Source organism: Branchiostoma belcheri, unplaced genomic scaffold (genome assembly GCF_001625305.1).
Source record: "Branchiostoma belcheri isolate BF01 breed outbred unplaced genomic scaffold, Haploidv18h27 scaffold2, whole genome shotgun sequence".
Lineage (NCBI taxonomy): Eukaryota > Metazoa > Chordata > Leptocardii > Amphioxiformes > Branchiostomatidae > Branchiostoma > Branchiostoma belcheri.
Genome location: NW_017803490.1, coordinates 7319681 through 7344509, shown reverse-complemented (window position 1 = coordinate 7344509; position 24829 = coordinate 7319681). Strand labels below are relative to the sequence as shown.

The following is a 24829-nucleotide window of genomic DNA, read 5'->3' as shown; positions in this document are numbered from 1 at the left end:
TATAGCTACCAGACTGTACGTGTGTAAAGAAAATGGCTTAACGCCCGAGTGGTCGATAACCACACGGTCACTTTCTCCGCTCAATAACTTTCGCTGTACCAGTTTCTCAACCGTCTTTTGCAACAGTATATTTAAAAAAATTTCTATCTTACCACGCTTGTATTAAGAGACATTTTCTTTGTCACTATAGACGCTTGTACTGCTTGTCAGTTGTCGGTAACTGTAGTAGAATTTCACTGCGATTCTTACGTAGTGGGCTTCCGTTAGCTTTTTATATATGGCCCCTTTTTTGGCAGTACCCCCACCAACTCTCCAAGCAGAGGTTGTGAGGGAAATATGATCGTTAGCTCTTATATTTGCCCCCTTTTTTGTCGGTACCCACCCCGTCGGTGGCCGGCGACCTTCTCTGGCTAATGGATACTGTCTCGCCACTGAAAGGGATCTGCTTGGAGATTACTACAGTGTACACATTGTGTAAAGAAAGAGGTCAACGATCTAGTGGGCGATGACCGCACAGTCACTTGGCCGCTTATAAAGGTAGTGCAACAGCTTTCACTGTAGCATTTTATTCAACAGTAGTCTGTTACGTATTCAGTGGGGCCTTTCCCTAGTACTATCACCATTGTATAAAGATTTTGGACATTTCTGTCACACTTTATACTGGTTTACGCAGTTGCCTGTACTGTAACTATTATAGATTCTTCGTCGCAGTCATTACGTCAAAATGACCGAGAAGGAGGCATACCCCTCGCCATGGTTCTATTTTCAGGGCGCCCGGTTCTGTTCACCGGTTGACCCGCGCGGTTTGGAACAAGTGGAGTCGTTTGAAGTGAGAGATGACGACGTCTTCGTGTCTGCCTATCCCAAGTCAGGTAAGAAAAGGGTTCTTGACAGATGTAAAGAGATGGTCAATTGTATACTTAATAGCGGGGATTTGTGATTAGAGGGCAGGGAGGGGGAAAGTTGCAAGTCACTGTCCCCGAAGTCAGGACAACACGGCTAAATGTTTTTTCACAGACTCTATAATAAGTCAATATCATCTTGAAAGTTCATCTGTGTTGGTTGAAGTCATTATGAAGGAGTTTAAACTGTAATTTTTCCGACACAAGAGATTCGGACAAATACTTTGAGTTGCACAGTCGAAAATTTCAAAGATGATAATAAGTCACTTGATTTGTAGGGAAACGTTAGGAAAGGTTGCGATCTTCCACATTAACATCTTCAGTTGGTCTTTAAGCAGAAGTTGCGACCAGAGATCGTAAAGTCTTCTCAAGTAGGGGTAGTCGTGGGAGAGACAATGTCTGTCTGACATATATGTCTCTAAACATCTACTTGGAGACTATTAAATGTCTTTTCCTTGCTAGGAACGACTTGGACACAACAGATCGTCTCACTTGTGACCGCCGGAAGTAACTTTAGCGAGGTCAGTAAGATCCCCGTGACTAATCGAGTTCCGTGGCTAGAGACAGAAGACGTTCACAGTGGACCAGAAGCGCCCCCTACCATCTCTTTGCTGAACGACAGCCCCTCCCCACGTCTGATGAAGACCCATCTGAACTACAGCATGCTGCCTAAACAAGCTAGAGAGGGGAAAGGAAAGGTATCTTCATCAATTTTCAGGGTTAACTTAGAAAAAAACTATAGTCTATTATTTTGCCGTTCGTGTATTGTCGCCGCCATGTTGGTTTGTGATGCCATAGGTCGGCCATCTTGGATTGGAACGATTTTCCTGACGAATTGCAAGGGCCTAAATCGTAAAAGGAAAGGTCTATTTCTTAAATGTTTTATTTCTCTTTAATTACTGCATTCACTGAGTAACTAAACAATTACGTGGATCCTACAATTTATCATTTTTGTCAGTTGTTATTATACAAAAGTCTGGACTTTCCAATATGATACTGGTTTGATATTGGAATCCACATATTGGAATCCACAACACGAGGTACAAGAATTCCCAAATGTTTTCATTTTGTGCTCCAGATCGTGTATTGCGCCCGGAATCCCAAAGACGTAGCCGTGTCCCTGTATAACATGGTACAGATGAACGACCTGCTGCCGCCCTTGTCCTGGGAAGAGACAGTGGAAGAATTTCTCTCAGGTACAAAATGTAGTTCACTTGATTTGTTTCCTATCTGATTTGTTTACATGAGTAATTTACTCAACGTAAACAGTTAACATAATTAGTACTCTCCAAGCAGAGGTTGTAAGGGAATGATCGTAATTAGCTTTTTATATATGGCATTTTATTGTCGGTACCCCGTCGGTGGCCGGCGACCATCTCTGGCTAATGGATACTGTCTTGCCACCGAAAGGGATCTGCTTGGAGATTAATAATTAGCATTCAATTGTGTTGGTAGTTACATGTAGTATAATACGGAGTTCCAACTTTGTTCCCACACCTAAAAACAATCAATATGGTTAAAGGAAGGGGGCAAACTGCAAATCACTCCTGTATTGTTTATGTGTGTATGTTGCGTTATAAGATAATTGTGTAGTTTGAGTGTAACGTCCTTATTTTTGTTTAATGTTGAAAAAACATTCCAGGACCGCCCATGAACTCATGGTGGACCGCTATTCCTGAGTACTGGCGCCATAAGGACAACAACAACCTCCTTTTCATCAAGTATGAAGATATGAAAAAGGTATAAAATAAACTGTTTTTCCTTCGGCAATTGTTTTCTTGGCGCAACTTATTCTCGCGCTGCGCTGAGTCGCCAGGAAAGCGAAATAGCGATGTTAATATGTTGAAAGTTATTGAAAATGACACTCTAGACGAGAAAATTTCAACTATTTATGTTTACAGTTTTGGTGCAAAAATCTTACATAAGATCGCTTTAACTATTTCATACACAACTCCCTAGGACCTCCGAGGCCATGTGATGAAGATCGCAGAGTTCCTGGGAAGAAACCTGACGGAGGAACAGATAGACGAGGTGACAGCAAACTGTACTTTTACCGCCATGAAGGGTAACCAAGCAACCAACGTGTCACGTGACCCCGTCATGGGAGAGAAGATGTTCAAGCGAGGGAAGGAAAATGGAATTGAGTTCGTGAGAAAAGGTATATTATTACACCTGTGCTAAGGTTCTCGCACATGTGGGGTCGTGTGGCGTAGCTTCAGAGTGCTCGACTTGGAATCAAGAGGTCCTGGGTTCAAGTCCTGACATGTCAACGATCTTGTGCCCTTGGGAAAGGCACTTAACACGACTTTCCTCACTTCGCTCAGGTGTAAATGAGTATTGTCCTGTCATGTATTTGTCCCCTGTGTTGATGGTGGCATTAATATAAGTTGAAAAAACTTGAGTGTGCCGTCACCACGTCTTCTCGCACAGGTTCTCGCACTGTCTTTAACGTTATTCAATAAGTCGATCTCACTTGGTCAGGTCCCAAGTAAGTGAAAGAAAGCCAATGTGTCTCCTGTCCACAAAAAGGGCGATATAATTTCATTTATATCGCCCTTTTTGTGGCCGGGGTTTGAACTCACGACCTCCCGGTTACAAAGCGAGCACTCTACCAATTGAGCTATTGCACCGGTTCCTAATATTATATAATGATAAATAAATAATATTAATGATATAAATGATATTATAAATAAGGAGACTGTTGCTAACTATAGACCAGTGTCTCTATTATCTCTTGTATTAAAGCAAAGTCATGGAACGTTGTCTTTACAACGCAGTATTTCCTTTATTGCTATTTTTATTTCTCGACTTTGCCAAAGCATTTGATTCTGTTTTTCATGCCCTTTTGACTCACAAGCTACAAACAGTTGGCTTTGGCGGAAATCGTCTTGCTTGGTTTTAACTTCAGCCATTTAGATGTAGAGGGAAATCAACAATTTGGAATATTCCTCACATGTCTAACCGAACAACATGGCGGATTCCAAATTACGCCACAGTCACGTGACTGCAAACACTTTAATTTTCCACAGGAAAGGTCGGCGAACTTTTAAATTGTACAAAATTAAATCAATTATTGATAATATTAATAGATTTAATATCAGATTCCTATTAAGCAAGATACGAAGCACTGTGATCTTATTTATGTTTTCTTATTTGATGGAGGGGATATCGTATCCAGAACCGTACATATCTAGTTCATATGTCTGAATAGATAAGGTTAGGATCAGTCATGTTTCTGAATATCATGAAAGTTCATCTGTGTTGGTACAAATCATTATGAAATAAAAACTGAACTGTAACTTTCAACACTAGGTATAGAATTGGGACTTACCCCAAATTTTCGTTTGACTCCATCAACCTTGTTCACGGAACGGACCCGTCTACTCTTGGAACGTGACGTCAGAGACACGTGACCGTAGTAGCTGGTCATACGTGCCAGATAAATTGTGTCGCCCCCCGTCTCTGTTCAGGGTAGGTCTGTGAGCTCTTATGTTTCTGAATAGTTCCCACGTATCCAAGAATTTGCCCTAGGTACGTTTCTGGATTCGCATGAACTATCCAGAACCGTGCCTGGGCAAGTTTCAGGATAAAGCATAAATCTAAACAAATACTGTTATTTTTTCCACAGGGAAGGTGGGTGATTGGAGGAACTGGTTCTCTCAAGAGCAGCTGGAGAAATTCGAGGCTTTCCATCGAGAGAAAATGGCGGGAACAGACCTCACTTTTGATGATGAAGAATAGATAATAATTGTTTTATTGCAAATTGTATTGCAAATTGTACACATAGAACTACTGATAACTACTAAGAAACGTCTAGTAAAAACTACTGGTTTTGACTTCTTTTTTTAAGACAGAGGGAGACAAAGGATCCCACTTTTACACGCTGAATATTAAATAAACAATTAGTTGCTAGAAGCTCTTCATATTGTATGATAATTATATTGCACAGGTATAGCTTAGCTTTGTACCAGGAGAAAATGGGGCAAAGAAATCTTACTTTTTAAGCCGGCTAGGCGAAGAATACTATATAATGCCCCTGCTTCCTGATCATGGACTTCAATCTGTTGTTATTTCTCTGAACAACAAGCTGTAATGTTACTGAATTTATCACTAAACGAATTGTCTTTCTATCATAAAATATATAATTACGTTTTCATTTATGAATTATAAAAAAATATAACTGGATTATTGACTGTGCACATAACATTGTTGGTTATTTTACCCTCATAATGTTGTCAATTTTTATCTTTATCTTTTAAAGCGTTCTATGCTTGATGCAATGTATAATACGATGATTTCAACAACGCCGTATCCTGTTATATTTTGGCAACGTTCCAGCTCTTGGTCTACCTTACTGTATGTGACCTTTAGTCATAGTTTTCACTAGCAAAAGTTCGGCGATTATTAACTTGGCTCGCTGGTCTAGTGGTATGATTCTCGCTTAGGGTGCGAGAGGTCCCGGGTTCAATTCCCGGGCGAGCCCTATAATTTTTACAAGTGGCATGTGGATGTTCTTGGCCTTTTTTTTAACAAACAGACGTAAAATAAAGATAACAATAAAACTACTAACTTTTCCTGTCATATCTCTGCTTGCTATAACATATGTGAAAAGACAGCTGTCTAAATATGCAAAACAAGCAACCTAACGTCCGCCCTAACCTTTCTATATAAACTGTTACACGTACACTTTTACATAATACTCACTCTAACAGTACAACAAAAGTTGGAAAGACTCTTTGCTTTAACCCTTGAAAAGCTGAGACCATGAAGGCCACACTCGTCATCTTTCTCGGACTCCTGGCTTGTTCTCAGGGTTAGTAAGATAATGATCTTCATTTTATTACTTCTTCCCAAAGGACTAATTGTTAAACAACTACGCCACGTCTAAATGTACAAGCCCCACCTTTTATCAGAATATTGTGTATCAAAATAAAATAAAATTACTTGACAAATGAACTAGGCTTAACTGGATGGAGAAACATACATAAAGTTCACCTATTTTATTACTTATGAACCTTTTTGACAAGATAGTGCCTCAATTCACAATCCTTTTTTTTTTTCTGATGAACGTTAAATTTTGTTTCATGTCTTCAGCCATGGAGCTGTCCCGCTTGAGCATTTTGCCATGGAACGATGGAAATGGCGGGATCGGTACGTTTCTATTCTTACAATTATACATTTAGCTTCTATTCAGAACGGTACGGTCATTGGTAGGGCAGAGCTTGAGATAGAGAGACAGGAAGAGGGAATGAGTGAAAAAAACAACAGACGGGTAGGTAGAGAGAGGGAAAGAGACAGGGGAGGAGATACAGAACAAGGAAGTGCCAGCGATGAATAGATAGGCAGAGAGAAGGAGACAGAGACAGTAAGAGATAGAGAGCGATAGATGCATAGTAGGTCAGTTCAGCCTGAAGAAATACATTGTTTCTCGTGCGAAATAACAGGAACAGAAATCAATATGACTTGTTTACTTCGTGTTGTAGCTAAAATTCCATTCCCATTTCAGCTTGCAACATGGTGTACTGTTTTATGGACCCCTGTATGATGGCATTCTGTCCGGAAGGGACTACCTGTAGGTAAGGGTCAATAAGTAACCGGAAAGCCAGCATCTGAGATGTTTCACTCGCTAAAATTTCTTTATCTTTATACCTATCAGAAGGATGCTTTTGGAGTGTGTGCGTGTGTCTATGTATTTGTATCTACCTGTCTGTTTGTGTGAATTTTGTGCGTACATGTGCATATGTTGTGTGTGTGTGTGTGTGTGTGTGTGTGTGTGTGTGTGTGTGTGTGTGTGTGTGTGTGTGTGTGTGTGTGTGTGTGTGTTACATGTGTGTGTGTGTGTGTTTTTTATTATTATTTACTTCAGATTCACCTCAAAACAAGGCTCGTGAGAGCCACTTACATGTTTTGGGTTACAGTGTGTCAGTATTTGTGCTTGTGTGTGTGTGCTTGTGTGTGTGTGTGTTTGCGTGTGTATGTGTGTGTGTGTGTGTGTGTGTGTGCGTGCGTGCGTGTGTGTTTGTGTGTGTGTGTGTGTGTGTGTGTGCTTGTGTCGCAGTGTCTGTATGCATGCATTTACGTGTATGTCTGGTGGTTTGAGGGGGGGGGCAATGTATGTTTTTGTGCAATGTATTGGCGTGTGTCGTTTTATGATGATATAATAATTTTTAAATGAAATTACAGGTCCAACTACTGTAACGGCTGTAACTTTGACTGCGTGGACCCTACTAATGACGGTTTTCAGGACCTTTTCGACACATTCGGGTGAAGGTGGGCCGGATGATTTCTTTTCCTCTCACATTAATTTTTCACATGGCTACGGCATCTTCTATTATAACCCGGACACAGCTTAATTCTGTACACCACAGCCACGGTTGTAACGGCTATACATATACAGACACTTGACGCCACTCTTGACTGACTTGTATCTACATACGTGTCTCTTTTTCCAACAGTCTGCATGCATGCAAGAGCTAGTTTCCCAAGAGGAAGAAAGCTTGGACTTTTTCATCACAATGCCATATTTGTCACATTAAAGTGATAATGAAAAAAAAAACATAATGTACTTAGTGTTGTCATGTTTCCTCGTGCGGTCCTGACTTTAAACTACCCCAATGTAGAACACACATGTGTCGAATACAACAGTCTTTGCTACATATTGTTACTTTTAATTTAACTTTAACACTGCTACAATCTCCTTATCTCCACAAATTCAGTGCCAAATTCTTGTTTTTGACGTCTTTTGTGACGATGTCTAGCTACAGTGTCTTTTGTGAAGATTTCTAGCTATATAAAACATTCAAGAAAACGAACACAAATACAATAGCGGCGACACTATTGTTAGAATGTGCAGAACATGTCGGCGCCATGTATCTGCTTGAAGATACACTAACACCCTACAAAACCCTGACTAAGCGGAATTATGCAACAAGGATACGCAAAAATGTCTCGCAGCCAAGACAAAAACAAACGTAGACTAATAGCAAAACAAACACCTTCGGACACCTGTGGGACTTTGGCCACTTCAGTGACCACTGTGTGAACCGTTATACAAACACACTAGAGACACGGCAAACATTAGGATTTGAAAGGTTGATTCAAATATATACATACGTGCGGACACGCACGTATAAATTTGAATCCATTTTAACCATCCCTCAAGTATGTTTTATCAAAAAGAGCTCTAATTGTAGTTTAGAAATCGTTGAAAATTTAAACTCCATACAAGCAGACGGTTTCTATGTGTACGTAAATACGTTTCTAGGCGCTTGTATGTCAAGGTAATCATTTAGAAATTTGTTAGACGCTTAGACTTTGCTGATTTGTAGGTAAGATTGAACTCAAAGAAAGCAGAAAGATTCGAAATATTTTATTTTTTGTTGCTAAATGATCTAAATGTTGCAATCTTTTATGCTCGAGAAGTCTATGTAAGTTCGTTTCCATCGTCATTGGGAAGGGTATTTACTTCGTAAGTGTATACTTGGGATACGAATTCACCCTACTCTCTACTTGAGTACAATGACCCAAACGCTAACGTCACCCTCTCAATATAGCACCTGACCACAGTATCTGAGGAGGAAGTAAAGCAGGGCGAAAATCTGTCCAAAGATCTGGGCTATGTCAACCAAAATCTGACATCCAGGTGAGACAATAGCACGTACGATTTTTCTCTTCAACTCAGAACAAAGACGGTGAGGAGTTCAGTGGGAGCAAAGTGACAACAGTAAGTTTTTGTGGACGTTAAGGAGAGATAAGCTTGTGCCACGTACAAGGTTACCGTTTGCGCAAGCCTTCGTGGCTAGCGTTCTAACCAGCCTACCTATACACAAACAATATGGCTACCATAGAGATGACAACTATCGCCGAGGAGCCCGCTTTGAGTGGCAACGATTTGGAGACGGACCTGTCAGAGGAGAAAGACGTCAGTAGAGGTTCGATAGACGATATTGTACGCAAGTACAGTCGAGTCAAGACGGACAACAACGGAAATACAGGTGTAAAAGACTTGTGGTCTCCACCCAGCCGTCCACCAGACGGGCTGACCGGAGAACAATTTTCGTTAAATAGGGAGAGTAGCACTGAAACGGACAGTGGGCATTTTGAAGACCAAGCGACAAACGCCATGGAAGAGGAGAGGCCTGTTCCGACTGCTTCAAACGGAAGAGACGTTACGGAAAACTTGGACGAAGGAGAGAACTCCGAGGCGACCACAGAGAACCAGAGGCACTCTTCACCAGACTCTGAGCCCACAGCGTCCTCTTCGCAACACCAGAGCAATGCCGGCACCTTCACCGAACAAGACGGTGACCAAAATCTTCCGGGAGACAAAGGACCTCCAGCAGATGAACCAGATTCAGTACCGAATGGGCAGGTTCCAACGGGGAATGAGCAAATCGATGTAGGTCATGAGACAAATGTTAAAGTCCCGCTAGGCTCCACACACAGTCTGCGAACACCGGCGGACCAAACGACGATCCAACAAGGAAGTTCACTGGGAGAAACGTCGGGAAGGAACCTGTCAACGACAAGACACGACCGACCTAGCTGGCCTGGAGGCAGCACCAACACGGACAATTCTCAGCCAGGAACTTCAAGAGATCTCTTCGATAACCCACAGGCAGCAACTACGAACATGCCTGCCGATTGGGCCGCGAGACTGACAGTCAGTAATGCTGTCACCGCAGAAAGCAACGAAAGTGACTCGAGCGAGGCAGAAGATGGTTGTTCTGGATACTTGAGGAAAGCGCTGCGTCTGAGTGCGATAGCGTTTGTGTTCTTGGTTGTTCTCTGTTGCAGCGTTTTTAGCAAGCTCACTTTGTTCTACTTGGAACTAAAGTTGAACGACGCTCTAAAAACTCCGGCATCGAGTTGTGATCCTGTAGATCCAGTTGTGATCTGGCTGGCCCTGCTCATAGGGATCCCGTACGCGATCACGTTGCTCAGATGTGTCTGGATCTCGCTCATGAACTGGAACTACGAACCGAACCCAAGTCGACGCCACATCATTCTGGTGAGTTTCTTTCTATGATTTTTTAATCAATTAATTCTTCTGCATCCTATCAGATACTCAGTGGATACATATATGGTAAAGAGAATATGCCTGACTCAGTGAATGAATTATCTTTTGTTTTAAATATAACAAAAAGTTACATGTTATCGTAACTATATAATACAAATTGAACCACCCAACATTGGTGACCCAATTTTCTTATGGAATGCTTGTGGTCTGATGAAAAGTATAGTCTGATTAAGTCCCCAAAGTAAGTCCCAATAATGTAAGCATTATTGTTTAGCCACTGATATTTACATGCAGTTGACTTGACAACCATTCACTTATAAAAGAACTGTTTTTAGTATGTTCTTTTACAACCCGGAAAAACCTTTTACACTAACAATCCGTACATCGATAACAAAGAACACAGAAGTGGGATCGTGCGGCGTAAACGGTAGCGTGTTCCGGCTCAGAACCAAGAGGTCCCGGGTTCAAATCCTATCCATTTCACCGATCTTGTGTCCTTAGAAAAGGCACTTTACACGACTTTCCTCACATCTCTTAGGTAGAAATGAGTACCTAGCTTCTGTTAGGGACGTCCCCCAGATAGAAATTTAAATGGAGTCCAGTGTTTGGAGAGCCACACCCCATTCACGTTGAAGATCCCACCGCACTTATCGAAAAGAGTAGGGATCCTTTCCGGTGTGAGTGGTTCAAACCTTACAGTTAAGTCTTACACAGCTTGTACTTACATATACAAAACTGGTTTGTTACGCCTAAAAAAAAGTAGTTTACCGGTTATGCAAAGGAAACAAACAAACATTACGTACATCGACAACACAGAACACATTCAACTTTGCCCAAGTAGTTAACGTTACCGGCCTCTACATCGCCACAAAACACTCCAATTCATAACATTCAGTAAGCTATCCTTGTTAATATAAGTCAAGTTGAAAAGTGTAAAATGCTGACAAGCTGTTTCTTGTATCGAGAACCATGCTTTATGTATACCCAGACACATTTCTGAGATAGATTGAGAGGGGGACATCAATTGTGATCATAATAACCACCACGTCGGCCACCAAGTACAATGCGATACACTAACAAAGCCGTGCGCCACACAAAGACATTTCTTATTTATAGAAAACCACAATCCTCACCTGTGAGAACATGTGCACACTATTTACTTATCACCAAGGTTGCCGACAGTTCAACTTTTCACCCAAGCAACTTTGGGCCAAAGTCTCCCTACAACGCAGATATGCATCGGTTCTTTTGTTTGTTCGGTGGTTGGAACATAATGGCTTTGCGTTCCAAATACGTCCAATTTGTAGCGGTTGTCACGGCCAACGCTAAGGAGGGTTTAGATACCAAACAATCTTATAAATGAAACGTCAATATGGGGCGTTGCTAAGGAAGAAGGTTGTCATTAGTTCACTCTTTACCCTCACCCCACACACTCTTGTTGTGAATCTAAAGAACTAAATTTTAAAAATCAAACGTTTGTTTGTTCACTCGGTGCAGAGTCCTGTCTCTATTCTCTTATGACAATAGAATAGAATCTCGGCGTATAAAATTTCAGACAATAAATCAACTGCCCATTATTCCTGTTTTAAATTAAGTTTTTACTCAAACACATTTACTAGTGACTTCCTAAAACTGCAGGGACAAGTGTTAAGGCTTCAAATAGGAAGCAAAAGGATTAGCAATAAAACTGTTCAGTATTTGTAGTGGGCTAAATAGTTCTGACGTTTATGATAAACTGATGATGATTAATAAGAGGCAATATAAAGGCTACATGTACATTTATTACTTTGGTGATAATAATTATAAGACAAGGGGGCATGGAAGTAGGATTGAAAGTCGCCGTAGCAGAGTCTAGCAAGCTCTTGCGGGAAGCAAGGTTCAGTACCTTGTTCAGCACGTACACGTCAGGACTAGGTAGGCATGGTACTTAATAATACACTTCTATTTCCAGGGTACTCTGTTGGCCGTGTTGGAGGTTTTGTCTTTATCGTTGCTCGTTCTCTGGGCTCTGCCTGCGTCTCCTTCAATCGGACTCATTGTTGTGAACCTAGTCTTTATGAACAGCGTCCTTACGAAGTCAGTTCACAGCTTCAGAGGAGACAACAATGGGAAGAAGAGTAAAATCAAAGGCATCTCTTTCTCTGCACTGTTCGTCATCATTCTGGGTTGTCTCGCGACAACGTTTGTACCAGATCAACACTGGTCAAAAGAGCTACGGTGGGACATCTTGGTCTCATTCGCGTTGCTAGCCGTTTCCTGGACTCCAGTTCTCCACAAGCTCTCTGTTTCAAAGGACAACACCGTGCATCCTTACGATACGGAACGCGGCAGCACGATTGGCCCAAACAAGACTCAGAACAACACGGCCTGCTGGAAGCTTGGCATCATTACCAACTTCGTAAAATGTCTGATCTGGGCTCTCGCTGTTTTCCTCTTCTACCCTTTGATGAGAGGACAGGATCCTCTTTGCATCAACTGGCACATCCCTCCTGTCTCCATCACCGACGACGTGTTTGTATCTTTCCTCGCCAATGGGATATTTGGCCTGTTTGGGTACGCCTTCGCTATCCTCGCGTTGATGATGAAGATGCAGACCTTTGGTTTTCTCCTGCCCATCTTCCTGTCTAACATGACGGTCAGTTTGTTTCTCATCATCGGCATCCACACTCCGCTGTGTGCTAGCATTCCGCCAGTACAAGAACTTGGCCTCTGTAAAACGGAGAACTGGGAACAATGGGGTTGGACAGTAGTATCTTCAGAAAAAGGGGGATGGACGCCCTTCACCGCGTGCAGCGTGGTGTTCGTCCTTACCATGATCGGGATGATCGTGCAAATGTACGACGTGTGGAAAGTACCGACAATCGTCATGGAGAAAGAATCGAAGGTGAGTTTTTTTTTCATTACATACTTCAATGGCTGACAGCAGAATCTACCTGTTGATTTTGACTTCAGCTTTGCACTCAAATCTAGCAAATGCCCGTAGCCAAGGGGGATTCGGGGGGGGGGGATCGATCCCCCTCTCAAGGCTCAAGGTTTTGATCTAAAGGTCCAATATTTTCCTTTAATTTTTTAAAAGGTGGACTGAATTGTATTACCAGTGGGGTTGGAGTCCTAGAAAAACTGATCACTTTGTCATTGAAAGAAAAGTTACCGGATAAAAGTTACCTGAAATAATACCTGATTTCCTTTGAAATTCTATAAAATACACTGGAACTGCCACTTCAGAAGGGAAAATTTAAAAAAAAATTGTGTGTCTGTGTGTCCATCTTCGTGAGTCTGCTTGTTTGGAATCACTCTCATGTACACATTAGTAATGAACGCTTTTCTCCCACCAACAGCTGTTGTGGACTCCAGGTTACAACTCTGTACTCCTGGACCAATGGCTGCTCCTGACCAGACGCACTGACCTGCCAAGCAAAAAGGACGAGGCGCCAATACCGGTAGAACTGAGGAAAACGCGGGTCTTCATCTGCACGACGATGTATCATGAGGTTCGTACAAGTATTTTCCTATTCCAAGGTTATATATTGAGAAGCGTTGCTGTGTGTTATTTCTTCTTTGTATCTTCTTTGTATGAAATTGTCTTTTTGTATACATGTATGTAAGTCCCTCTGCATCTGGATTATTGTATGTATTTGTTTTAGCGTACGCGTGTCTGTGAATATGTTTGATGCTAGATAGAATAACATATTAACTATATAACATCGATCACATGGATTTTTAAGACTTAGACACAAACGCTTAACCTCATCCCTTTGGGTAAGTCCTATTTTTTGGGTGGAAATTACAGTTTGAATTTGTTCGTAAGCTTTTAATTATGATATGTATACCGCTTCCTTCACAGATTGCCAAAGAGATGAAGCAGCTCATGAATTCCCTGTGGGACATCGCAAAGACCCAAACAGAGAAGAAAATTGAGGAATCCAAGGTAGAGTTCGAGGCACACATCTTCTTTGACGACGGCTACAAGAACGGCCAAGTCCAGGACTTCGCCCTGCAGCTCCTGTCAATCATCGACAGCATGGGCGACAAGGGTGAGTGGAATCTGCCTGTATTATCTTCAGCTAACTCTTGTCTCTATCAAAATTCTCTCCCCCGTTCTCTGTGTGCCAGTCTTCATAGTTATCGCCGGCTCCTTATTGTCGCTAGTTACCATGAACTACGGAGGATGGTACCCAGTCGAGAGCCTCGTAGAAGGTAATTTTTTTTAGAACTGGCAAATACCAATGCGCGAGTGAATGTTATCCATAAAATCAAATCCGTGTGGACTTAATTTTGAGAAAACAGACAAGAATTTCTTGACTAAAAGCAGATCATACTATACTGCGGTCGAGTGCTGCTTTGCTGTGTCACAATTAGGGTAACGTATTTCGAAATTCTTGTGGTCGCTCTTAGAAAACCAAATAAAGCATTTTCATTTTCTGCCCCCCTCCCTTTCAGGTGGGCCTAGTTTGATCGAAACCTGTGAAAAATGGCGGACTCCGTACGGTCTTCAGCTGCAATGGCATCTCCCCTCGTTGGAGGGTGCTGAGGACGTCGGAGGGGGGATGAAGTTGATACTTCATCTGAAGGACAACACCAAGGTACGATTTTGTCATGTTCCCTGATTTCTCAACATGTTTAAAGGGTTGCTAATGATGCCCATGCTCCAATTTATGAAACTAGAAAATGTCGTGCTTTATGAACGAGATTCAGTGGGATTTAAGGTAAGTTATGCAAAACAACATTATGTTTGATTTTTCCTGAATACCCAGGTGAAGAACAAGAAGCGGTGGAGTCAGGTGATGTATATGTCGTACGTGTTGGACTACGCCCTTGGAGGTCAAGCAAGGGAACAGCAACAGATGGACGGTAAGCTCACGCATTCTGAAAAAGATAGATCGTTTAAAGCACGAATGTTTGACTGCTCCTGTAGCATATTGCCCTGGCCCTGAACAATGATCCCAACTCTATCCCTAACCCTAACTCTACTACCAACCCTAAACCTAACCCTAACCCTAGCCCTAAACACCTGACCTCTCATGTTGTCCAAACACTATCAGTTTCTATCATGAAAATTCATCTGTGTTGGTAGTTACATGTTTAAAGTTAAAACTTTTGGTCCAACACAAAAATTTCGCCTAGAGCTTTCGACCAATCACTCTGGTCTTCCTCAGTAGACTGACACTACGAGTTTCTGTTATATCCTCTTCTCTGTCGTGGCAACTTTTAGACCGTGACACGTACATCCTGGCGACGGACGCAGACGTGAAGTTCACGCCCGAGTCAGCCCGGGCCCTGCTGGACCTGGCGCGTAGGGACCCCACGGTGGGGGCGGTCTGCGGCCGGACTCATCCCCTGGGGTCGGGGCCCATGGTCTGGTACCAGAAGTTCGACTACGCCGTGGGCCACTGGTACCAAAAGGTAAGAGTTTTTTTTTTCTTCTAGCATTCTATGATAAACTTTTTGCGAGATCTTTTTCTTGTACTCAGAACCATTTCTTACCCTTTATAATCTTCCAATGTGTCTGAGCTACCGGCAAGTAATTAGGGAGTAGTGAAGATTGAAACTTATGTAAAGATTCGACTGAATAAATGCTGAGGTCAAATTTCCAAATCGGGGCCCGGACAACAATTTATATCAATAACATACGCAAATAGTGCCCGTTATTGACTTTTCACCTTTGTTCTTTGTTGTGTTTTATATAATGATTTTCGTTCCATAAGACTGCCCGGGCGGGCACCGGTTTGGAAATGTAACCTCAGCATTAAAGGGGTGTAGAAGTCATACATGTATATTTGCTAGACTGTCCCTTCGACAAATGTCGTGAACTATATATTCAATGATGTTTAGGACATTCAAGCAGACGTAGTGCATTGTTATTGCATATCTTTAGACGGCCAACAGTGTGCTGGGGTCCGTCCTCTGCTGCCCGGGTTGCTTCAGTATTTACCGGGCCGAGGCGTTACGGGAAGCCCTGGGGACTTACGCCGGAGGAGTGTCCGAGGCCAGGGAGTTCCTGATGAAAGACATGGGGGAGGACAGGTGGCTGTGTACTCTTATGGTAAGCCCAATATTTCCTCATCGTTGGTATGATCGTAAATTGTAATGCAAGTTGTAGTACTTTACATGTGTGCTAATTAGTTACTAGCAGATTCTTTTATGGTGAAGCAACCAACCAGCAACGCAATATACAATTGGACACTTTATAATCCAATAATACATATGTAAGATAGTCTTCAAATGAACCTCTACTTTGAGAGTATTGATTTGAATTACGATGCTGTCCAATCTATCAGTGGAACAGTTGCCGAACTGTGCAGATTTTGACCAAAAAAAAAAACAGTTACGCATTGACAAGCAACTGGATATGATTTTGGAAACGGACAGACGAAAGCTAGTGGATTCTACCTGAAAAGTCTGACCGTTTTCAAAACCATATCCAGTTGCTTGAGTAACTGTTTTGGCGTATCGTATTATCTGGATGTCTAACCTTTACCACTGTACAGATTTTGTTATTTTTATAACTAAGTGAGCTATGCATGTTTCAGGTGAGTAACGGCTGGCGGCTGGAGTACACGGCTGTGTCCGAGGACAGCACCTACTGTCCGGAGGAGTTCGGAGAGTTCTACAACCAGAGGAGACGGTGGGGACCGTCTACTGTCGCCAACCAGGTACGGCAGCAATGTTGCAGTTTGGCGTTTTACCTTCACAAATAAAAGATATGGTTTAAAATAAAGACGAGGTGACAACAATGATACTGACATACAACAGTTTCTGAGAAAATTCAAAATATTCAAATGTGATAGGTAATTATAAAGCCAACTAAATGCTGCCAGTGATGTCACTATGAACATGATTTGCAATATTCAAAGTTCCTTGACACCAGAGGAGTGTGTTTTGGTCGAAACGTCTTCGTTCATTGAATCACTTTTGAATATTCTCAGGAACTGTTTTATTTCAGGGTTATTTGTGTCATGGTTTAGTTCAGAATGTGTTTTTAAAGGATGCGGTGTTATAGACGAAGAAGAGGGTACACTATTGAATCTGCCTGCCTGGTCAAGTACAAGTAAGCTACAATCCTGCAAAGGAAAATCACAGAATGGTTTAAAACCTACAAAGCATTAGGTTTCCTCTTTGATAGATTTCATTTGTTTTCTTCTAACATCAGATTGAGATTCTTGAGAAGTACTTTGGGAACGAGATGCGGCGGGACAGCGTCTCGTTCCTGTTCATGGTGTACCAGGGTCTGCTGTTCTTCTCCGGACTGATCGGTCCGGCCACGTGTGTGCTCATCATAGCAGGTACAAGGCTTTACACATGTGTATATACACTTGTCTCTTGATGTGCGGTAACTTTAAAATAACTGACATGTATGTGTGAAATGTAGGCCAACAAAACACTCCCATGTACAAAGTTACCTATTGCAGTGCAATCTGCACTATTCTATGTCGAGGGTAAATGAAAATGATAACATAACAATTGAAAAAAATCATTTTTGCTACCCAAAAGCTGTCATGTACCTTTGAATACCCTGGACAGTCCACGGGTACCCAGTGCCGTGCTAGCCTGGTGGCTGATCCTGCCCCAACCCATTCAGGTACAGAACTACATGTAGATAGGCGAGGTTCTGGATACCCATTTCATACACCCTATTTATATTGCTATCACCAGGCGGTTTGCAGTTCTTCAACTACGAGACCAAGGGTGCAGAAGCCAAACCAACATGCATCAACGGGACGGTCCCTACCGAAAATACCTCGACTGGGGGAGGTTCTGAAGCCCAGGCAGTATCCATAACCATTGTGGTTGTCCTTTCCCTCGTGTCCCTGCTGTATGGCATGATCTGTCTCTGCACCTCCCAGAAATTCCAACTGAGGGTAAGACTTGAAGTTCGCAGGCATAGCTGTAGCTGAACATATTCTACACAAATATGGATACAGAGGGGTCTCAATTTCTGCCTAAATTTATACCCCCCCCCAAATTTATGGACTTTTGAAAACGCACAAAAAAGAAGAATTTTTCAACTACATGTACGCCACTATACTATGGTTTCAATCATTATCTTGTTTGTATACTGATAATGATAAAATGTTTGAGGGTTTCATGTCTTATATTGTTACCAGTGAGCTGAAGTGTTGTATCTTTATGTATCTTTATTTTTGTTGGACTCAGGTGGCCCAGCTCCTGTCCCTATGTTTCGCCGTGCTGATGACTCTGGTGTTGGTGTCGCTCATAGAGGAGACAGTCGTGGAATTTATCTCACTGATCGACGACTTAAATAATGGTAGATCTTGCTTATGATGCGATAGACTGATAGAGGCATATAATTCGGAGTATAAGTACTATCTTCGGTTACTTCTGTACTGTGATCATCTCTGCAGAGAAAAAAAACAGCGCGTCTGTGAAGTTCTGCCTTGACATTGTCTGCCGTATTATCAGTTGCCACCATTTTACATCAGGACTTTAAATGATCTGTACCTTTGTTCAATACTAATTGTTTTCTGACCCTTACCTCTTTCCTCATGACATCAATGAAAAACATTGCGTATTCACCGTGGCCTATTTGAGCTGCTAATGTTTTTTCTCATTAATGAACAAAGATTCAAACAAAAATCAAATTGGAGTTAGAAATGGCTCGCATTGCTTGTGTGAATCAGAGAATCTATCCAACACGCCAAAAAACAGTTACTGAAGCAACTGGATATGATTTTGAAAACGTCAAAATCTTTGACGTCAAAATCTTCAATGACGTTTTCAAAATCATATCCAATTGCTTGAGTAACTGTTTTTTGGCGTATCGTATTACCTGGATGTGTAACCTTCATCGACGAATCTATCCAACAGTTTTTACAGCTGTAAATTGTGTTTGACCATGTTCGATATCGTTTCTGACATCCACTGTCTTTCTTTGAATCATATTACAAACATCTGTAATCAGTGATTTTTATTATACTTTAGCACTACAAAACAATGGCATTCTGCCTGCCTATTTCCCTAGGCTGCAGCCATTTCCCCAGCATCAGCACCATGTACTTTCTGGCGCTGGTCGGGATGTACGTCATCACAGGACTGGTCCACTTCAGGGAGTTTCCCAGCCTGCTCTACGGTCTGGTCTACTTCCTGGCCCTTCCTACAGGTTACATCCTGCTGACGCTCTACAGCGTCTGTAACCTCACCGACAGGACATGGGGTATGTTACAAATCGTGTTAAACAATTGTAAAGATACAAGTGTTTTGGAATAACTTCTACACATTGTCAAATGAATCTTCTATCGAGTACTTAGTTAGCAAAGGAGGAACGGTAGGGGGAGGTAATGGATCAGTTCTTGGGCTAGGCATTCAGGCAATGAGGAAAATATCATTGTGACACCATTATACATGCATCTGATATCCCTAGGTCCATAAAAGCAGAAGCCTTTGAATTATCCTTCCCTGTCAACCTCCTTGATACAATCTACTGAGAAAAACGACATAGCCTTACAATTAAGTCATCTGTGCCTGCCATAGACACAATGACATTTGTACATGCATAATAAATCATTTGACGTTCAATTTCTTTTACATTTTACCAGGGACAAGAGAAGGCAGCTCGTCTGGACAGTCTGCAGACAAGAGCGCGACCGAAATTATATCAGACTTTTTCGCCAACATGTGCGGGTAAGACCAACGTTCGTCTCAAACAACTTGAGATTATTATTCACCAAATAAAGGATTGCTTTGTAGGAGCACAAAGACGACATGTAAATTAACAACGATGAAGATACAGTATTTCCTTATTATTAGATAAAATATACAATCTATATTATTGAAGAAATGCTTACCTTCACATGGTTAATGATCTAACCTAACAAACCACTGCTCTGGTTATTCGGAGTAAACAAATCCATATATGTAGTGACTAGTCCCTCTAACGTGCTTCATAATGTACTAGTAATCCAACACCAGTTACCATGGTGACAGACGCCTGGTTAAAGTCATTGGCATTATATGTTAGGAGAAGAAGAATAAGGGAAAACTAGTAAACATTGACAACTGTTTGTCAAACCTAGGTGCTGCCAAAGACCAAACCAAGCAGTCCTGGAAGTGCCTCTTCAGGAATACGAGGAAGAATGGGACTCAGACAGTGAAGACGATGCACCCGATTCTTTGAGTAAGTTTCTTTTACAATGTAACATTTGTTTCCATGATACATTTATGCCTTAGTTTGTAGTGCCCATGTTCAGTCTGACGTCATTCGAACAGAACAGTCGACACTGATTGGTTCCGGGGTTTATGGGATTTAATCACCAATGGGTCACCAGGTTATGGCGTCATAACCAATAGGAAATGGGGATCTCGGATTGGCCAACGTCACCTGGCTATATGATGATACACACAAATGCCATGACTTTTCTTTCCGTAGCGACGGTCGAAGGAGAGCTAGAAACACCCAGAACCAGGAGACGTACAACAGTCGCAACCTACGCAGGTCACAGAGTTTCAGTAGTGTCCAACAAGAGATCCGTGATATCCATGGCTCCTGAAATGGCACGGCCTGTTCCTGTCATCAGGTGGCTCCGAAAAGAACTTCGAGAGAAGGTAAGTAGCTTCATAACTTGTAGGGCCACACTTCTGGGGTCGTATGGCGCAACGGCAGAGCGTTCGGCTCGGAACCAAGAGGTTATGAGTTCGAATCCTGCGATGCCACCGATCTTGTGCCCTTGGGAAAGGCACTTTACACGAATTTTCTCATCTTACTCAGGTAAAAATGAGTATGTCTGTTCTCCGTTCATGCGTTTGTCTGCGTTGGTGGTGGCATAGAAATAAGTTGAAAAAAAAAACTGAGTGCGCCGCCGCCATGTCTTGTAATAAATGTTGGAATAGAAAAAAAAAGGAGACTCAAGACAGGATCTACTTCACTATTTAACATTCGTGTCCCTTGAATGTGGTATTTTTATAATACCAAGTATACTTTGTAACTGTATTCTTTCTTCTCTAAAGGTTTTCATGACGTATGCGGACAAGTTCCTAAAGGAAGGGTACGAAGATACTAGCTACATCGCTGGCATGACTAATGAGGTAAATATGTTTGTATTCAGAAGGATATGTTGATTTTGCCGTTACTTTTTCTCCCCCAAACAAATAAGGTCAATGGCCTGAACCAGACGTCTGTCAGTACAGTGTGCCACCATGGTAACTGCTGCTGTAGCAGACACCCTGAGGTGTTGATTTACATTATGTAGCAAGTTGGAAGGACTGGTCACCATGACCAAGTGTTAAATACCACTTCTAGATCATAGAGCAAGTGGCTCGAGCCCCACCTTTCCGGTTAGTTTAGACCTCTACTCGGGTATATAATTCATTCTAAAGGCCAAAGAATGAGCGTCTTACTTCAACTTCTGTTACAGGACCTGAGGAACATCGGGATCGACACGGACTTTCACAGACAGAGGTTATTGACTGAGATCCACAAGTTGACAGAATTCGTGCTGGAAACCTCTGTGCCTGTAAGATCTTTTTCACGTTTTCTCATTTTGCGAGGGCCATATATAAAAAGCGAACCGACCCCCCCCCCCATCAACCTCTGCTTGGAGAGTAGCAAAACTTGTGCAATAAAGGTCGTCATTCATTCATTCATTCATTCATTCATTCATTCATTCATTCATTCATTCATTCATTCATTCATTCATTCATTCATTCATTCATTCATTCATTCATTCATTCAGCATTATTTTCCCCCGATTTAGAACAACGTCACGGAATGGCTGAAGAAGCTGCACCTAGACCAGTACACACAACAGTTTAAAGACTACGGTGTCAACACTAAGGCTGACCTAGCCTGTCTTCGCAAGACCGACCTGAACAGACTCATGGAGGACCTGAAAATCACCAAAAAAGGTAAGGCCCCGTTTGTAATTCTTTACACCTTAGATGGCGGTGTGCTTTTTTTTCTATTCCAACCTTTATTACAAGACATGACGACGGCACACGCACTCAAGTTTTTTCAACTTATTTTCATGCCGCCACCAACGCAGAAAAACTCATAAACGGACAACACCGTACTCATTTCACCTGAGTAAAGTGACGAAATTTGTGTAAAGTACCTTTTCCCAAAACAACAAGATCGGTGGCATGGTAGGATTCGAACTCGGGACCTCGATTGGTTCTGAGCCGAAAACTCTGTCTTTAAGCCACACGTCCATCCCCACCACAGTGTGCTACTGGTAGGGGTTGCAGTCCTGTTGTGCTACATCTGATTTCCATAAAGCTTTTCATATTTCCTATCTTCTTTCATACCAAAGGCTTTTATCTGTTTTAGGACATATCAAGAGGATCAAAGCAGCCATCGGCGCAATGACAGAACCGGATGAACGTACGTATTGTTACTCCCCATTAAATTACTCGTATTTTGTCATCTGCAGTCACTATGCAAATATCGTTTTCTAACCTTAGACCAGAACTATCCGAAAGATAGTAACCACTGCATATTGGATGATCATAGCATGCCATATCATTTGTTGGATTGACATAGACTAATTTGTTTGGGTTTGCATAACCGTTAAACTGCTAATATATATTTGAGACTACAAGGGATTCGAACCCCAGACCTTCAGATCCTGAGTCAACAACACTAACAATAGCCCCAAATGCTTGCTTTCAGTTCAAAAAGACAAATATCGAGTCAAGAGGATCCTCATGAGAAGAGGCTGTAAAATTAGAGACCTGGAGGAGAAAGATGACGACGGGTAAGTTAATAAATATTAATTAATCTCCTGTAATACTGTACAATTGTAATACTGGCTACAAGCTACAGATGTGAGAGAATGTCTAGAGGTAAATAATTTCCAGTAGTAAAAATACTATATTTTCCATGCTCTGTAATATTGCATAACGTCAAAATTCCGAAGTACTTTCTGCAAATACACACTTAAACTTCCGGATCTAAACCCATGGCATATTCAAAATTGCATGTTGGCAAACATTTTACATGCCATATAGAATAAAGTTCTACTTTTTAATTGTATATTGTAGCGTCGGTAGTAAACACAAAAGCTTTTAAACACCATTGAACCCCTAGCATGAATATTCCAGTCTGTAAAATTGCAGGTTGCTTAATTTATCTTCTGCAATATTGAAATTGTCTCTGCAAAATGCAGATGGGCAATTCTAACACTGATTACATCAATGCCAGTTTCTAGTCATTATTGCGAAATACCCTGGTTGAAATTTTTGATATTCCTGTTTATTTAGAGAGGAAGAGTCTCAGTTCTGGGAGGCTCTGAGGGACAAGAAGTTGAACCCTGACCTCGGAATGTTCACCTCTGACGTAGATCTGAAGGCGAAGCTGGTCGGTCTGAGAAACTCTGCTCTGGTCGTGTTACTGGTGAGAGTTTTGCATCATGTGGTTCAATCTTCTTTCCTACCTAACTCCATTGTAATCCATTTTGCTGTATTCTATTTCAGTCTAGGATTTTCAATGTTTGGTTAAAAAGATAATACCCAAGGATATAAAACATGGTCACAGTGGCCAGGTGGTCCTTATGTAGAGGTGGCCACTTGTACATGTATAGGTTTGACTGTATATCAATGGCCAGGTGGCCCATATGCAGAGGTGGACACTAGCTCAAGATTAACATGTATATCAATGGCCAAGTGGTCCCTATGTAGAGGTGGTCACTAGTACAGCTCTGGTTGTATATGAATGGCTAGGTACATGTAGTCCTCATGTAGAGGTAGTCACTAGTACAGGTTGGACTTAATGGCTAAACTAATTGCTTGATAAATATAGAAGTGGTTACTAGGATTATTTTGCTTATTCAATGGACTACTATTCTAACACATCCTCTTATTCATTTCTTTCCACAGGTAGTGAACGTGTTGTGGATCACTATTATGATGGTTCTGTCCAGCCGGCCCGCCCTCCAAGTCCTGGGACAGAACCCCATGGGTTTCCTCTCACTTGCAGTCTTCGGACTGGTGCAGGTCATACAGTTCCTGGCTATGATGTACCACAGACTGTTAACGCTCTTGCACGCTGTGGCAAGGCTGTAGTCTGCTAATAAGACCAAGAAAAAATGTTGTGTTTCCTGTTTCCCGACCGCCTCTAGATAAAAATGCCGACCCTAGCCCTGTAAGGGACATAAATTTTTTCGAACTGACATTTTTTAGCTCCAAGATCTGACACATGAGTGATGAAACATTGTACAATCGGTTTTCCAACATTGACATTGAAAATGTCCTCATGTAAAATTTACTTTGTTAAACTGTATTGTACAAGTTGGATCACTAGTGATCGCCAAAGTCTAATAAAAAAAAGAAAAAAAAATCCTACCTACCGACCCTAATTTTTTTCAGGACTGAAACGGGAAACACATTTTTTTCGTAGGCCTAACCTGCTGTATCCAGAACCATGTGCAGGCATGGTCCACACGTATTCAGAACCATGTATGGAGCAAATCTGTATTCTTAGATATGGAAAGACTAGAAAGAACTGTGCCTTGCAAAGTTGGTCAATTCGATGATTTATAACATGCATTTCTGTAGTGGTTGATGTATTTGGGAACACACATTCAAAATGTGTCTTTGATGCTGTATTTTTGAACATGTGGTGAATGATGCTGTATTTTTTAACACAAATTCAGAATACAAAGAATAGAAAGTGTTAACTCTAGACTTTTAACAATCTGTGTGTCAAATTGACAAAGTGAGTTTGCAGATTGTGTGTGTTGTGGTGTGGTGTCATCACTATGTAAACTTTTTTTTATTTTGAAGTGTTGGTAGCAAATTCCAATGATATAAGTCTACTAGCCAAAAAAGATGTATTTATGTAAGTAAGATCATTTTCAAAGTAATGTGAAAGTTGATAGTATATTGACTATTTGTGCAATTTGACTGTGTGTAGATTCTAATATTTCTAATTATGATAAGGATTTAAATCGTGTAAAAT

General features: G+C 41.6%; 2 protein-coding genes and 1 non-coding gene across 3 annotated transcripts; all 3 read left to right on the top strand.

The window, feature by feature from the left end:
- Window positions 1–543: 543 nt before the first annotated feature.
- On the top strand, window positions 544–4661 carry LOC109468937 (sulfotransferase 1A1-like). Its single transcript, XM_019767317.1, has 6 exons — window positions 544–872; window positions 1365–1600; window positions 1981–2098; window positions 2545–2642; window positions 2862–3060; window positions 4531–4661. Exons 1-6 carry the CDS (start codon window positions 725–727, stop codon window positions 4641–4643), a joined length of 912 nt encoding a protein of 303 aa, XP_019622876.1. The 5' UTR covers window positions 544–724; the 3' UTR covers window positions 4644–4661.
- Window positions 4662–5313: 652 nt separating this feature from the next.
- Trnap-agg lies at window positions 5314–5385 on the top strand. The gene has a single exon. It is a non-coding gene; the product is annotated as a tRNA-Pro (tRNA).
- Window positions 5386–8464: 3079 nt separating this feature from the next.
- Window positions 8465–23956, top strand: LOC109468915. Its single transcript, XM_019767296.1, has 22 exons — window positions 8465–9912; window positions 11873–12805; window positions 13766–13955; window positions 14362–14504; window positions 14676–14772; window positions 15134–15324; window positions 15797–15964; window positions 16452–16574; window positions 17072–17204; window positions 17575–17780; window positions 18076–18187; window positions 18902–19093; window positions 19476–19560; window positions 19953–20053; window positions 20306–20481; window positions 20884–20961; window positions 21291–21389; window positions 21630–21780; window positions 22202–22255; window positions 22544–22628; window positions 23134–23266; window positions 23749–23956. Exons 1-22 carry the CDS (start codon window positions 8737–8739, stop codon window positions 23932–23934), a joined length of 4812 nt encoding a protein of 1603 aa, XP_019622855.1. The 5' UTR covers window positions 8465–8736; the 3' UTR covers window positions 23935–23956.
- The last annotated feature ends 873 nt before the right edge of the window (window positions 23957–24829 follow it).

What these genes read in the sequence shown, in the direction of transcription:
- LOC109468937 (XM_019767317.1), top strand. Translation starts at nt 725, where the DNA reads ATGACCGAGAAGGAGGCATACCCCTCGCCATGGTTCTATTTTCAGGGC. An exon ending in CTAGAGAGGGGAAAGGAAAG is followed by an intron (nt 1,601 to 1,980) that starts GTATCTTCATCA and finishes TTTGTGCTCCAG; the next exon opens with ATCGTGTATTGCGCCCGGAA. An exon ending in AGTGGAAGAATTTCTCTCAG is followed by an intron (nt 2,099 to 2,544) that starts GTACAAAATGTA and finishes AAAACATTCCAG; the next exon opens with GACCGCCCATGAACTCATGG.
- LOC109468915 (XM_019767296.1), top strand. Translation starts at nt 8,737, where the DNA reads ATGGCTACCATAGAGATGACAACTATCGCCGAGGAGCCCGCTTTGAGT. An exon ending in TGCTGGAAACCTCTGTGCCT is followed by an intron (nt 21,390 to 21,629) that starts GTAAGATCTTTT and finishes CCCCCGATTTAG; the next exon opens with AACAACGTCACGGAATGGCT. An exon ending in GAGGAGAAAGATGACGACGG is followed by an intron (nt 22,629 to 23,133) that starts GTAAGTTAATAA and finishes CTGTTTATTTAG; the next exon opens with AGAGGAAGAGTCTCAGTTCT.